At 34.1% G+C, this 14045-nt stretch overlaps 1 protein-coding gene across 2 annotated transcripts; it reads left to right on the plus strand.

Annotated features, from left to right (window-relative positions):
- Window positions 1-3122: 3122 nt before the first annotated feature.
- LOC121239804 (protein BUNDLE SHEATH DEFECTIVE 2, chloroplastic) lies at window positions 3123-6963 on the plus strand. Of its 2 annotated transcripts, none has more exons than XM_041137131.1 (4): window positions 3123-3496; window positions 3785-3821; window positions 6078-6107; window positions 6622-6963. In XM_041137131.1, exons 1-4 carry the CDS (start codon window positions 3197-3199, stop codon window positions 6672-6674), a joined length of 420 nt encoding a protein of 139 aa, XP_040993065.1. In that variant the 5' UTR covers window positions 3123-3196; the 3' UTR covers window positions 6675-6963. The 2 variants fall into 2 exon arrangements, with proteins under 2 accessions (XP_040993065.1, XP_040993064.1); XM_041137130.1 differs by having other exon boundaries at window positions 3125-3496; window positions 6078-6161.
- Window positions 6964-14045: the final 7082 nt, after the last annotated feature.

Below are 14045 nucleotides of genomic sequence, written 5' to 3' on the forward strand. Positions count from 1 at the left end.
CCTCCTTCACAAGCCAAGTCAGGCCATACCTAAAGCTCTCTGCCATAATGAAATGTTGTTTCTTGTTGGAAAAGTGAAGAGCTAATGGACTGTGTTTGTTTCTCAAGCATGTATGACATAAGTGTCATTGATTAGATAGATGCTTGCCATGACTACTTGGCTATCTATCATCTATTCCCTTGATGATATAAGACACGGTTTAAATGGACATTAACGTCATAATTAAAGTGTCGGGACCAACCCTAATCCTCATGTCATGTACACCTAGCATATATGTTTTTACATAAAAGACTGAACCCCACAAATCCCAATGCTTAAAATTAAGAGTTATTCTATTCTTAACGTATTCTATGGCCATAGATTTTTTGTTCTTATCCTTAAATCAGACTCAAATAAATTATTGCAATTTGATCTTCATCAAAATTCTACTCACAACTTGCAGCTCTCCATAAGGTAAACAAAAATGCACTTAAAAAATAATGGCTAGCCACTAACCGGATGTCAATCTTATAAAAATGGTAAAGACCTAGAAAACCCTCTTAAAAGTCTATGCATTACCACTAATCTCATATAATGACCTTATACTAATTTCATTTTTTTTTTCTAAGAACCCAATATATTATTTGAAAAGTACATTAATATGTATCTAATTTTGTGGCAAGTAGATGTAATTTAATTAGAGGACAGGAGGTCATTATTTGCAAATCAAATTTTAATATGTATGGCCATTATACACAGAATCGAAATTGGGAGAAAAATCTTAGAAATCGAAATTCCACTATAGGGCAACAAAATTAGGCATCCTTTAAACAACAAAATCATAACTATCATTAAATTAGATTTACAGTAAAGTCATGGTAACAAAATCCCCAAAATTTAGGACCCTAAATTTCGATTTCATCACAAATTCAACACCAAATACCAATTGCAAATCAAACAAATGGAGGTGGTAATATACTTACGGCATCGTGAAGGTTGAAGGTAAGTAATCTACGGTGGGGCTAGGCTCACGACGATGGCATGACCATGGCAAGCAGTGTAGAACAGCATATGAAAAGAGAGAAACAGAGAGGTAATAAAGAAGCCTCACGAAAGAGTGAGGGGGAGAAGGGAGTCCAGCGTTCTGAACCCCTGTGTGAAGAAAACGATGTCGTTCCACTTGAAATGGAATGACGTTATTTAGTTAGGTTTAACAAAAAATAGATATAAAACGACATCGTTTTACATATGATTTTTTTAAAAAAAAAAAAATTAGAGTTCGGAGCTCATTTGACTTCGAACTCTGACTCCAACTCTGATATGAGATTTTGGAGGTACTCCGACTCCGATTCTGACTTCGAATTCCTACTACCTTGACTCTGTTGGAGTCAGAACTGGAGCATAGGTTGACCGGAGTCAGAGATGACGAAGGGTTTGCACATCCCTAGGGTCTACCAAATCTTGAAAAATGGGTTTTCGGGAAAGTGTGGTAGGGGAAGGTAGGGGTTGTCGCCACCTGATAGAAGCAGAAGCCGAGGCCACCAGAGCCTATCTGTGTCAAGTGTGTCAATTGAAAGAGGAGGGGAGACAGCTCAAATGCCAGCAAAAAAATTGAAAGAGTCGTGCCATTCAAAATTTCATTTTTCTAAGATCCATTGCTCGATTTTACTTGCTCTACTCCCAAAATGTAAAGAGACATTCGAGGGCAGATCCATGTTCTCTGGGGAAGCAGCACTAGAACGAAGGTTATTCGCCTTTGGGCAAGAAAATCCCTTCATTCGAATAAAATATTATCAAAGTTAGAGACTACAAATAAAAGTGTCTAGTTCAACCAATGAAGGAAATCTTGGAAAATAACACATGAACTGATCTTACTGGTCAAACCGAGTATTTATGGAGAGTTGCAAGATACAACCAAAAAGCAACGGGAGAAGTCGTCGTGGCCATAGTTTATCTTTAAATCCCTTGTTGCCTATAGGGAGATTGAATTGAATGAAAATACTAGAAATTAAGCAATCGATTGAGCTTAGTGGTGCTTCCACGGTATGTCTTTTTGTTGAATCTCTTTCACTTTCCTTCCGTCCGGGAGGCGACTACTAAAAAGTTAACTACTAATATTCCAAAGCTCAATCTTTAGGGTGTGTTAGTTATACGCACTCATTTCGAAAAAATGTAAATAAATTTAGGACCTATATAAAAATGGGAGTATGTGGAGCTTGCACATTCTATGATTGTAAATATCATTTTTCTTATATATAATTCTCGAAATCTAAAACAAGCACTTCAAAAAAGAAAGTATGACTTATAAAAAAAAAAAGAATAAATTTTTCTAAGTAGATCTCATGTTTTTCAAAAGAGTTTATCCTAGACTTAACCAGCGAAGACTTAGCCCCGTTTGATTTAATAGATGGTCTCAATCCATCTCATCTCATCTCATCTTACATCATCTTATCTCAACATATAAACACCATTCAAATACAAACACTTTTAAATTTTAAATTTTTTCATCTAATCATTATTTAATCATAACAACTTTTTCAAACTTATAAATAAAATACAAAAATGTAAAACAAAAATAATATTAAAAAATTGTATATAACACTATTTTAACTTTATAATATTTTTATTCTACTTTTTCTCTCTCATTTTCTAAAAGTCTATAAAATATCTCAACTCAAATTATTTTATTATTATTCACAAACTATCTCACTATTATTCACAGATTTTTTATCTTATCTCATTTTATTTGTACCGTAATCGAACGAGGTATCACAAATAATTTTTTTGATATTGTCTATGAAAATAGTCTTTGTCAAAATAGATGGAATTCGTAGAAAATATATTAGCATTGAAAAAAAGTTAGAAATATAATTTTATTATATTTGTAAAAGTAATGGGCTCATTCAAAATATACATGGAACGAAAAGTTTTGTTAAGATTTTATTCTTTAGATTTTACAACTTTTTTATTTTTATGTGTTTGCACATAGCAAATGACCAGATGATTTTTAAAAGCTTAATAAATAAATTACAAAAAAAAATTGAAGTAAAATAAATGATAAAAATTATTTTAGTGCTTAGAAGATGTTTGGAAATTGGATCTAAAGTGAAATTATCTGAAAAAGAAAAGAAAAGAAAAGAAAAGAAATTATGAGAACCAAAATAGAAAAAGCAGAAAACCAAGCTAAGCGCCACAGATTCTTTCTTCTGTTCTATCCATGGCGACACTCTCATGCTCTCTCCACCCACTATCTTCCCTCTCTTGTTCTTCTTCGTCTGCTTCAACGACATCCCTTACAACCACTCATTCTCTTCCACAGCAATCCCCAGCTAAACCAGAAATCCTTGCCCAGTCCCGCTGCTCGTCTAGACTACCCAGAGGCATTCCACCATCAAGGATCTTCGTCCACCCCGTTCTGCTCTTCAGCGGCTTCGATAGCCCATTGGATACCCAAACACTGCTTGCCACTATCAGTGTCTTGGCCGCCATTGCTCTTTCTCTTTTTCTTGGTCTCAAGGTGACAGTTTCTGCTCCTTCAACTTCACTGTAATTATGGGTTTTGTTTGTTTAGGGGGAAACTTGATATTTTCCCCAAACGAATCTCTTACGCTGGCTACATATGCGTAAATGCTGACAGAGACACATCTAGGAATACATACGTACATATTTTCTGACTAAAAGAACATCCTTTCAAAGAATGTATCGGACGAAATGAAAGGCCAATGGTGTGAAAGTTCCGCGGTTTAAGTTCTTGAATATCATGGGGCTGATGATTTATTGTTGGGTCTTTTTTTTTTTTTTGCAGGGAGATCCTGTGCCGTGTGAGCGGTGTGCTGGCAATGGTAATTACTTTTCTGTACTTAGTCGTCTTTTGACATGAATTTTTGAAAGAAGTGATCAATGTTGATTTCCAATTAACTGGACATGTCTGCAAGGTGCTGTTGTCTCTCACTCTATGGTTTAATATGTATTTCAGTGTGTTTTTGCCACTCTGCGGTCTGTCTTTCGTTCTAATTGTACCTTTGGACATTAGTAAATGGTGGTGGTTCGGAGATAGTCACCTCGAGCGGATATATACACAATATTTCATTCATTCTTGTGGAACGTATGGGCGATCCAGCAAACCTTCTAGGACGGGTCCAAAATACTTGTGAGAAAGGTACCCACCATATATTCTGGTGGAAGCTTTGCACATCTTGCTTTCAACAATGATGTCCATGTTTTAGACAATGACCAGAATTTAACAAAGCAAGAGGTGGTCTTGTTGGACTTACTCTGTTGTTGAAACAATTTTGTAGTGGGTTTAGTGTACATGGCTTAGACAATGCTTCTACTTCAAGGTAGTAATTTAGTCTCTGGTCTCTAAATGCCTAGAAAGTTTGTAAATCTGGTCTAAATAATCACTAGAAAAATGTGCTTATTGGCAAACTGGAAGTATGGACTTTATTAGGCCAGTCAATTAGCTTCCACTTGGCCATTGGTCTGATGGAACTTCTCACCGTCCCATGGGGGCAGTTGGGGTAAGGCTGTATGGATCCGGGGATCGAATCCCATTGAGTCACTGACTGTGTATGACTTCAAAAGGTGCCTAAAAAAATCCACTCAATTAGCTAAATCAGAGGAAGTACTAGTCTATCATCCGTATTGTATCAGCATCTTATTCTAGTCTGTGGAGGTAAATCCATTTCCTTCTAATACGCTTTAGCAAAAAATTCTGAACAATAGTGACTTCACTTGGAAAAAGGAAGCACACTTTGTTGAGTTCCATCATGTTGATAGCAATGCATGATGAGATCATACTTTAATAATCACTTGAACTTCCAAGGGGATTCTGTGGCGTTTTCTTGAAGGTGATATTTTAAGGTCTTGAGGTGTGAATCTGTGCATTTGAGAGGTATTAAGAACACCAGAAGTTTGTTATTTAAGGAAGAAAGAAAACATTATGCCTGGTAAAGCACAAGATGGGATAATGATCACAAAGTTGCCAATGTGATACAAGATGATTTCACGTGCAGCCCTACTGTGTAGCTGAAGAGAACTCACAGAAATTAATGTGACATGGACCACTGATTGGAAATGAGTAGTTGTCTACCGTCTAGGCAAAGCAACCTTATGGTGAGAATAATTAGCTCTGGCATAATTTGCTGCAGCACAATAACCTGAACCCTCTCTGGGAACTGCATATTATTAATACATTTGTGCAATTTTTAACTCTATTAATTGTAGCCATTTGACATAGAAAAGAGAAAATCATTTTAGTTTTGTGAAATATGCTGCAATTTATTTTCAAGGTACTTTCTTGTGTTCCTTCTTTTATGGTTTAGGAATCACTCAGTACTTAACACAACTGCAAACATGCTAGAACTTATCTCTTGTATGCATCCAGTGTACTTAGCTATGCCTACTGACATCAAGAAATCTGTCAAAGAAAAAACTTGCTAGAATTAGGGATTACTAAACTACCAATCTGACTTGACTGTAAAAGAAAATTAAGCATAATAGACCTTGGCTGCATACCTCATGAGTTATTATTTCTTTAGGCTGTAAATACATCATCATTTAAAATGTCGTTTTGTGGGAATTCGTTTTCTTTTTAGTTTCTTTTTTGCCCAGTGTTCTGTTGTCTACTCTTACATCCGATGATCTTTTGCTTCCTTACTCATAAGCACAACTAATCCTCTGTGTATGACTGTGTCTCCCAGTTGGACTAATGCTGGACATCCAGAAATTGGATAGTTCCAAGCATAATGAATTGTAATAATGGATTTATGAGCAGTTTGGAGAGTATACAGTGGATTACTATTCTTTACTTGGTTGATTATTGCTTTGTTATTGCATAAATGTACATTTCAAACTACTCACCGCCCCCCAAATAAATGATATTCATTAAAACAGCTTTTTATGGTCTTGTGTTCTATAATTTTCTTCATGTTTTGGTTGTTGAAAAATTTCACTTTGTTCGTCAATTGTCTATAATTCTTCCTCTGATTGTCTCCTTTCTGCTTGTAGTGAACTATGAAATTTACAGTGACCCATAAATTTTGTATTTGGTGTTCAAGGACAATAGCATGTTTGTAAAAGTGCTTTCTGATGGGCAGGTGGCACCAAATGTGTCTTCTGTAACAATGGTAAGATGAAGCAAGAGATGGGTTTGGCTGATTGTAAGGTGTGCAAAGGTGCAGGTATTAATTTCTGATGTTCAGATACATCTGAAATAGATTAAATGATTGGGTTTTTGAAAATCAAATATTAGTTAATTTCCCCGTTTGCGTTCTGTATAAGTTTGAATGGGTTACTTGAGTATGCTAATTAAATATTTTGATGAAGTCTTTGTTATCAAGTGTCTCAAACCATTCAAGGATTTTATTGGAACATCTTTCTACATATTGTTATATAGCCTTCAGTTTTAAATGATCAATCCATGCATTCAGATGCAATGTGAAACTCCTTGGAATGACCTATTTTCATGTGTTGTTGGAAAAGAAAATCATGCAGCTATTCTATTAGTTTTTAGTGACAAACAAGATGGTGCGTTAACCTCAAATCTTTAAGCTCGCAATTGCTGCTTATTTGTTTCATGTCATTTAATATCAACTTCTCTTAGCCTTTCTTCTCACACTTAAGCTAATTGTCTCCCTGTAGGATTGATATTTTGCAAGAAATGTGGAGGTTCTGGATATTCTAAACGGCTTTGAGCTTGTTCAGAAATTATTTTTTTCCTCTCTGGCATTGTTCTGAGGTTTTTTTATTTGCTTTTCTCGATTTCCAATCTGTAAGATTTGTCCTAGCTTCTCTCTTTCATCGAAATCCTTGATTTCATTATTCCTTTTATTTCTTACTTTTCTGAATTCCCTCCTGCTCCCTTTTGTCTATTGTCATTGCTCTGAACTTATTGGAAATTGGTGACCAAGTGAAGGAATGAAAAGTTGTAAATTCTGATGTAAAACTTTATTTTCGTTTTTTATCATTAATTTTCTAGGACCATCTTGTGGTGTCTTATGATTATGAATTTATTATTCTATAAGTTGAAGATATTGAGTAGCTAATTTTTTTTCCTCATTCTTTCTATAAACGTGTCCAGCCACAAGATTTACGTTTGGTTAGACAGTTCAGATGATATAAGATGAGATGTTTTGTTGAAAGTTAAATAAAATATTATTATAATATTATTTTTTTAATATTATTTTGATTTTAAAATTTGAAAAAGTTGAATTGTTTATTATATTTTGTATTGGAATTTGGAAAAGTCGTAATAATGAGATGAGATGAGATATGTGTAACCAAACCAATAAGTTTTACGTTAGTGCTTGTGAAAGGAAAGAAAAATCGTTGAGGAATAGAATCTATATCTTCTTGTGGTCCTTCTCATGCAATGGACACAAGGTAGGGAAGTAGAGGCTTTGTTTGCTGCTATGATGAATGTCTGGACAGTTCAAACTTTACCTTGTGATGCAAGCATGCTGAAGCTTTAGGACTACCTTTTAACTTTACGCTCGGATGGTCAGCTGTGGCAACCAAGAGCAAACAAGAACATAATATTCGGTTAAGCCGGCTTAAAAACGTAGGAAAAATCGTGTACGATAAAATCTTTCGAAAACTTTTATGGGTACTCAAGTCTCAGGTGTCAAATTAAAGAAAAACAAAATTGAATTAATCTTAATTGAAACATGTAAATTTTACTTAAAATGGGACTGATGTGGTGGCAGCCTTGTGGCATGCCACATGGCACCCCCACTAAGCCCTTTTGAACAGCCAAATGTGTGAGGTTGAGAGTCTTCCTTTGTTTTAACAAATCTTCTTAATTCATTTTATCTAATTATTACAATTTTATCAAAATTTTATATAAAATAAAATAAATAATTTAACTTTTTTAAATTTTAAAATAAAAATAATATTAAAAAATATATTTTAATAATATTTTATTTAATCTTTAATTTTAATCTCAATTTATCTCATCTACAAAAATAAATTAATCCTAACAAAAGAAGCAAGCCCCTACCCTAGAATCTTTACAAGTGTCCAATAGGACATATTGACTTGACCAACTTTTCTTTCTAATTTTCTCCCCGAATCAGATTAATTGCTTCCTCATCTTAACTTCTCTTTCTTTTGTCTTCTTGTCCCACCATACCCGCCCTCAACTTTGGTTGCCGACAGAGGAGGTTAGAGCTCTTGAGTTGTGCAATCTACGCGAGTTGTCTAAACCTTTTTTCTATCTATGTTAAATTCGTATTTAGTTTGAGTTAATCAAGATAATAAGTTTGGTTGATGATACATTGGGAAGATTATTACAACACTCCTTCTAGAATTAAGAAAAATGCTACTTTTTGAAAATAGAGAGACACTTTTTTAACTCATCTCATCTAATTATTATAATTTTTTCAAATTTTCATATAAAATATAATAAAAATTTAACTTTTTTAAATTTCAAAATAATAATAATATTAAAAAATAATATTCTAATAATATTTTATTCAACTTTTAACTTTCATTTCAATTCATTGTTCAAATCTCATTTAAAAAACATTTAAGAGGTAGGTATAGAAGATTTCCTAATTTATATATTATATAAAAGATCTAAAATAGAATCAACGGAAGCACTCATAAAAATGTTTAAGATCTTGTGCTTGGAAAATCAATTAAAAATAATTGAGATAAACTAAAAATTCTCCAAAAATAGCTAGACCTTTACCTCTTCTCCATAAGCCAAGTCCCGTGCTACACTTTTATTCTATTCTACATCGTCACTTAGGGTGGTTAAAACATACAGAAATTAATTGAATGCAACCACATCACAATAAACATAATAAGCAAATAGAGTTTTCAATTGTAAAAAATCACACATATTCGTGCATTTCGTCACATTAACCTTCCAATTCTTTTCTCTAGTCCACATAGCTGGTACATACTATCAACCTTGGTGAGTTAGGTTTAGCTATCTATATGGTCCTAGTTCTTCCCATGACTGGCAAGTAAGAACACGATCATCCTTTCAATGGTCAACATTAAGGCTTTGTTTGGTAAATCAATTCATCTCAATTCATCTTTATAACTTTTTCAAATCTCAATATAAAATATAATAAATAATTCAACTTTTTCAAATTCTAAAATAATAATAATATTAAAAAATAATATTCTAACAATATTTTATCATCTCAACTCAGTTCAACATTCAAATGCAGTTTAAGTATACCGCCAGTGAACCAATTTGGCATTTAAATCCGCCCCTCTTTGGTACCGTATCCTCATGGGCTAATTAACGTTTTAAACATGCATTCATTATTTGATAACCCTTTCCTTTTCTTTCCCTTTAATAGATAGAGATATTATCTATATACATATACATACGTGGGAAACTCGAAATGTCACACCTTATATCCTAGTATGAACCCTTTGAACATGAAATCAATAATAATATGAACTTAAATGCAAAAAATCTCCCAAAGAAAATGTCCTAAACACTATGACGTCTCCGACCTCCATTTGAGATTTAATGGAAACTGAAGCGTTGGGATGTACAACACAAGGTTCTATACTCTTATTCATAATAGATAATATACAATGCACCTAGTATGCATATAAAAATATGCAATAATCACAACAAAAAAAGTCTTTCGACTTATAATATGTACCAGAATAAGCTATAATTCTAAAAAAAAAAAAAATTATACCATTAAGCATGAAGTATGTTGCACGGGCAACTAGCCAGCACAAAATATATACAACCCAAAAACCTTAACATACCGTTTGGGAGTAGTGAACTCTTCATACTATGTCGCTCCAAATATACCGCTCGGTGTTTTTTTTTTTTTACCCAATGATGAAGAAAGCGATTTTAAATGTATTGATGTATTTTTTTTATTTTTTAAAAATATTTAAGTATATTAAAAAATGTGAATAGAAAAATAAAAAAAAGTAGCACCGCTCAACTTCAAAATGGAGACTTCACTTAGTTTCTGTTGATTGGTTTTGTCTAGGCTTGTTCGTTCATCTTCATGTTGACCTAACACAACTTCTACCATTTCGGGTGAAAATGGTAGTTGAGACTACCACAGTGATATTTTTATAAATCTCAACAAGTTATACTACTAACATACTGATTACGCCCAAAGAATAATGCGGTAGTTGTAGCATAACTTTGAGGTGTCGATTCCACAGAGAGACAAATTAAAAAAATTGTAAAAGGAACAAAAAAACTAAAGAAAGAGATTAAATGATTAATGGAGAATAAATATTAATTTTAAATACAAATTAAAGTGAAGTAAAGTGACAAACGGAAAAAGTACTCAAGTTTGACAAACAGTAAAGTGTCGGGAATCCCTTGCATAAATATGGTATTTTAATTATTCTTAATTCATTGAATAACTCAATTGGAAACTCAATTCCTAATATTCCTAATCGGAAGGTATAGATTTATAAATCAAGATTAAATCAAATGTAACTATTTGAAAAATCATTCACCACTTTTAAAATACGTAAATTATTATCACTATTGAGAAAATTCAACGACGATAATATACTCAGGAAGCGATATTGCAACAAAAAATAAAATTAATATAGATAAATAATTGATCCAAACATAATCAAATAGTTAATCCATTCAATAGAAAAAGTATAACTGAATTCATAAACAGAATAAATTCTATGATTATTCAGAGAAGAAAACATCAATAATGAATTGAGAATGATAAAACAAAAGAGTTTTAGTAATTGAAAATCAAATACATAAATCAAAAATAAATTAAAAATACCATTTAATGTGCAAGTTCATCCCTAACCCTACTTGAGAATTTAATTACTCATAAATATAATGGACAATAAAAATCTCAAGAGAAAAATAAAGCAAACGGCGGCAATGGAAATTAATTTCAGATCTTTCTCCTTCAAACTGAGCCGTATCCCCTCTTCTCCACTCCCCAATTTCATGCTAATGATATGCTTAAATAGGGTGGGAAAAAAACTCTAATATCTTCATATTCCCGCACATAAAATCACCTAAATTTTAGGACTCAACTTGGTAACCACATACGCACTTCAAGAGTTTGAATTTGGAAATCTTTATTAGAGACAACTTTGTAGACCTTTAAGATAGCTTTCCAACACATCAAGAATCGTAACAATCTGATATTTGAGCAGAAAGTTATGATTAAAATACTAAAGTGTATCCATTCTGTCTCCTAGCGCATTTTGGACTTTGATCCAAATTACTCTCAAATCCCATAATTGTCCTTATTTAAAAAGTCATATACTCGTTGAAAGTTCTTATATTATTCTAATGTCTTGCCCACTTGAAAGTCCTTTGAATTTGAATGGGTTTGGACTTGCTCTTTTATAAACTCTGAAATTAAATATAAAAATCTGCTCAGGAGTATCCCAAAGTAAATAGAAACTCAATTCAAGAATACGCATTAATTCCAATGATTTCTATTAACATTTTATCATTTTAGTCCAATAATAGAGTATTTAGAGTGCACTTTCGTACACTCATCACATACCAACAATTTACAAAGCATGCATGACAATAAAACATAGAGTGAACGCATGAATTTGCTTTTAAAATTAATAATGTCGTTGTCATCAGAATTTCATTTCATGCTTACTTTCATAAACATCATCATCGGAATTTCATACTTAATGACATATTTGCTTTCATAAAATTTCATTCATTCTTGTTCTTGTTCTTGTTCTTACAGAGAGTGAATGCCTCACAGTTCCCCATAAAATCATGTGCTCTTGCTGCTTACCGCACCACATCATAGGTTCTTTGATCAGCTAGTGGTAATTAATTGGTATGGATGCTGCGAATGACGTGATGAGAGAAATTGGGGTAGGCAGATCTGGGAGTGACGTACTCATATGGAAGCTTGCACAAGATGGACAATTTACCACTGCTAGTGCCTGGAACAATGTTTTGAATATCGTACCGGACATCGTACCGGTCAAGGCACTGGAATGAAATATTTCGGTACCGGTACCGTTTCGAGATAGCGTTTCGGGATAACGTTTCGGGATAGTCGATCTATAAATAAACTATATATAAAAATATATATAAAAATTATATTCTAAAATAATAGTTTATATATAAATAAATTATATACAAATACATATATATATAAATTATAAATAGTCTAGTCTGAATTGGGGGTTAAAAAATAAGCTTGTAGTTTGAAAAAATGAAAAAAAAAAAAAAAACACAGGCCGAAATATCGGCCCGTACCGGCCGAAATATAGGCCGGTACAGGCCGAAATTGAGGCCCCGGCCGGTATTTTGGCCGGTACGGAACAGGTATAGTACCTGTACCGGCCGGACGGCCGAAACGAAAAATTTCGGCCGTACCGACTGGAACAGTACGAAATTTAAAACTTTGGCCTGGAATTTAATTAGAGTGAAGGAAAGCAATCACGCTTGGATGAACTGGATATGGAGTAATTATTTACCGAAGAAAATCTCAGTATGCATGTGGCAGGCTCGGTTTAATTGTTTAGCAACAAATACAAGGGTACAATCACGTGGTATAGCTATGGCATCCATGTGTGACTGCTGTTCAACACCACAGATGGAATCACTGGATCACGTTTTGGCCATTGGACAAGTTGCAGAACAGATATGGCATAAAACTTCTTTGGCTTTGGGCATTTCTTGTCTGCAAGCTACAACATGGTGGAACCGTGTTGTGACCTGGATGGTGTGTGCAAATAAAGGAACCAAAAGGGAAACTTTAATTGGTTTATTGCCGAGCATTCTGACGTGGTGCTTATGGAGACGACGTTGTCAATCTCGGATGGAGGGTGTTCAGCGGGATGCAGTGGATGTTTGGAGATCAATTCGGTCTTGGTTGGGGAAAGTGGTGAGTGACATGGATGATAAGAAGTTGTCTCAAATTGATAAGCAGATGTTGATTGCTCTTGATATTAGAATTAATGTTCGTGCGACATCCAAACCGCAACAAATAGCATGGGTAAAGCCTCCTTATGGTTGGTGGAAATTAAACGTGGATGGCAGTTGTCGTGGGAATCCAGGAAATTGTGGTGGGTATTGCGAGATCATAGGGGGCGGATTATGGCGGGTTTTTCTGCGATGTATGGTTTTGGCACTAACAATGAGGCTGGATTACGAGCTTTACTTCAAGGAGTACGGTTATGTAAAGAAATGGGCTGTCAACATGTTATTTTGGAATGTGATTCAAAGGTAGTGGTGGCTTGGGTGAAGAATAACCGCTGTAATTTATGGTATCTATGGGATTATTAGGATTCTTTACTTCAGGAACTGAAGGGAGTTAGTTTCCAAGTGCACCAATTTCGTGAGGGTAACCAAGCTGCGGATTTTTTGGCAAAGAAAAATGAAGAAGGGCTGAACTAGAGTTTTGGATCCGAAAACTATCTACCGAGGTTGTTGAGGGGTATTTTGAGATTAGATGCGAGTGGACTTCCGTCTATTCAGAGGTAGCCTCCTTTTATGTGATTTTGTTGAGTCTTTATTTTATTTATTTTTCTGTATAGGGGGTGTGTTTGTGGGAGTTGCGCTGGTTTGGGGTTTTTTCTTTGTATTTTTTGTTTAGTATTTGGTTTTTTGTTTATACGGTTTTCCTCCGTCAGAATTGAGGTTTTTTTAATAAATTGGGAGGGAGTCACTCGTGGACATGTAATCTCATCTCTTTAAAAAAAAAAGAAAAAAAAAAGAAAAAGAAAAAGGTTCTTTGATCAGCTGTGAATATGTCATACAAGGAATAAGTACTTAGGCAGATTGTAATGCCTTCACCATGAGTATCCTTTAACTTTTGGCAGATCGAATATCCTTCACCAAAAAATATCTTATTTCGCACCCACTAGCATTAGATGCCACTACTTCGCTCTGGTCACCTTTCGGTCCCATTTGAAGCCCATTTGACTGTTCTTCGCCAACTTAAGGGATTTTCACTTCATTTTTAATTAAGGGTGAAAATGGTCCGGTCCGGTCCTACGATGGATCGAATATTTTCGGATCGGATCGGACCAAACACCCAAAGGGACCAGACCGGGTCGGTCCGACCTAATTTTTTTTTTAAATAATTAATAAAAAAATTTAT

The sequence above is a fragment of the Juglans microcarpa x Juglans regia genome, chromosome 7D, assembly GCF_004785595.1.
Source record: "Juglans microcarpa x Juglans regia isolate MS1-56 chromosome 7D, Jm3101_v1.0, whole genome shotgun sequence".
Lineage (NCBI taxonomy): Eukaryota > Viridiplantae > Streptophyta > Magnoliopsida > Fagales > Juglandaceae > Juglans > Juglans microcarpa x Juglans regia.

Bases quoted from the DNA above. Each gene is read 5' to 3' on its own strand.
- LOC121239804 (XM_041137130.1), top strand. From the start codon at position 3,197: ATGGCGACACTCTCATGCTCTCTCCACCCACTATCTTCCCTCTCTTGT. The intron at 3,822-6,077 runs GTAATTACTTTT...TCTGATGGGCAG, and splicing joins TGAGCGGTGTGCTGGCAATG to GTGGCACCAAATGTGTCTTC. The intron at 6,162-6,621 runs GTATTAATTTCT...GTCTCCCTGTAG, and splicing joins TAAGGTGTGCAAAGGTGCAG to GATTGATATTTTGCAAGAAA.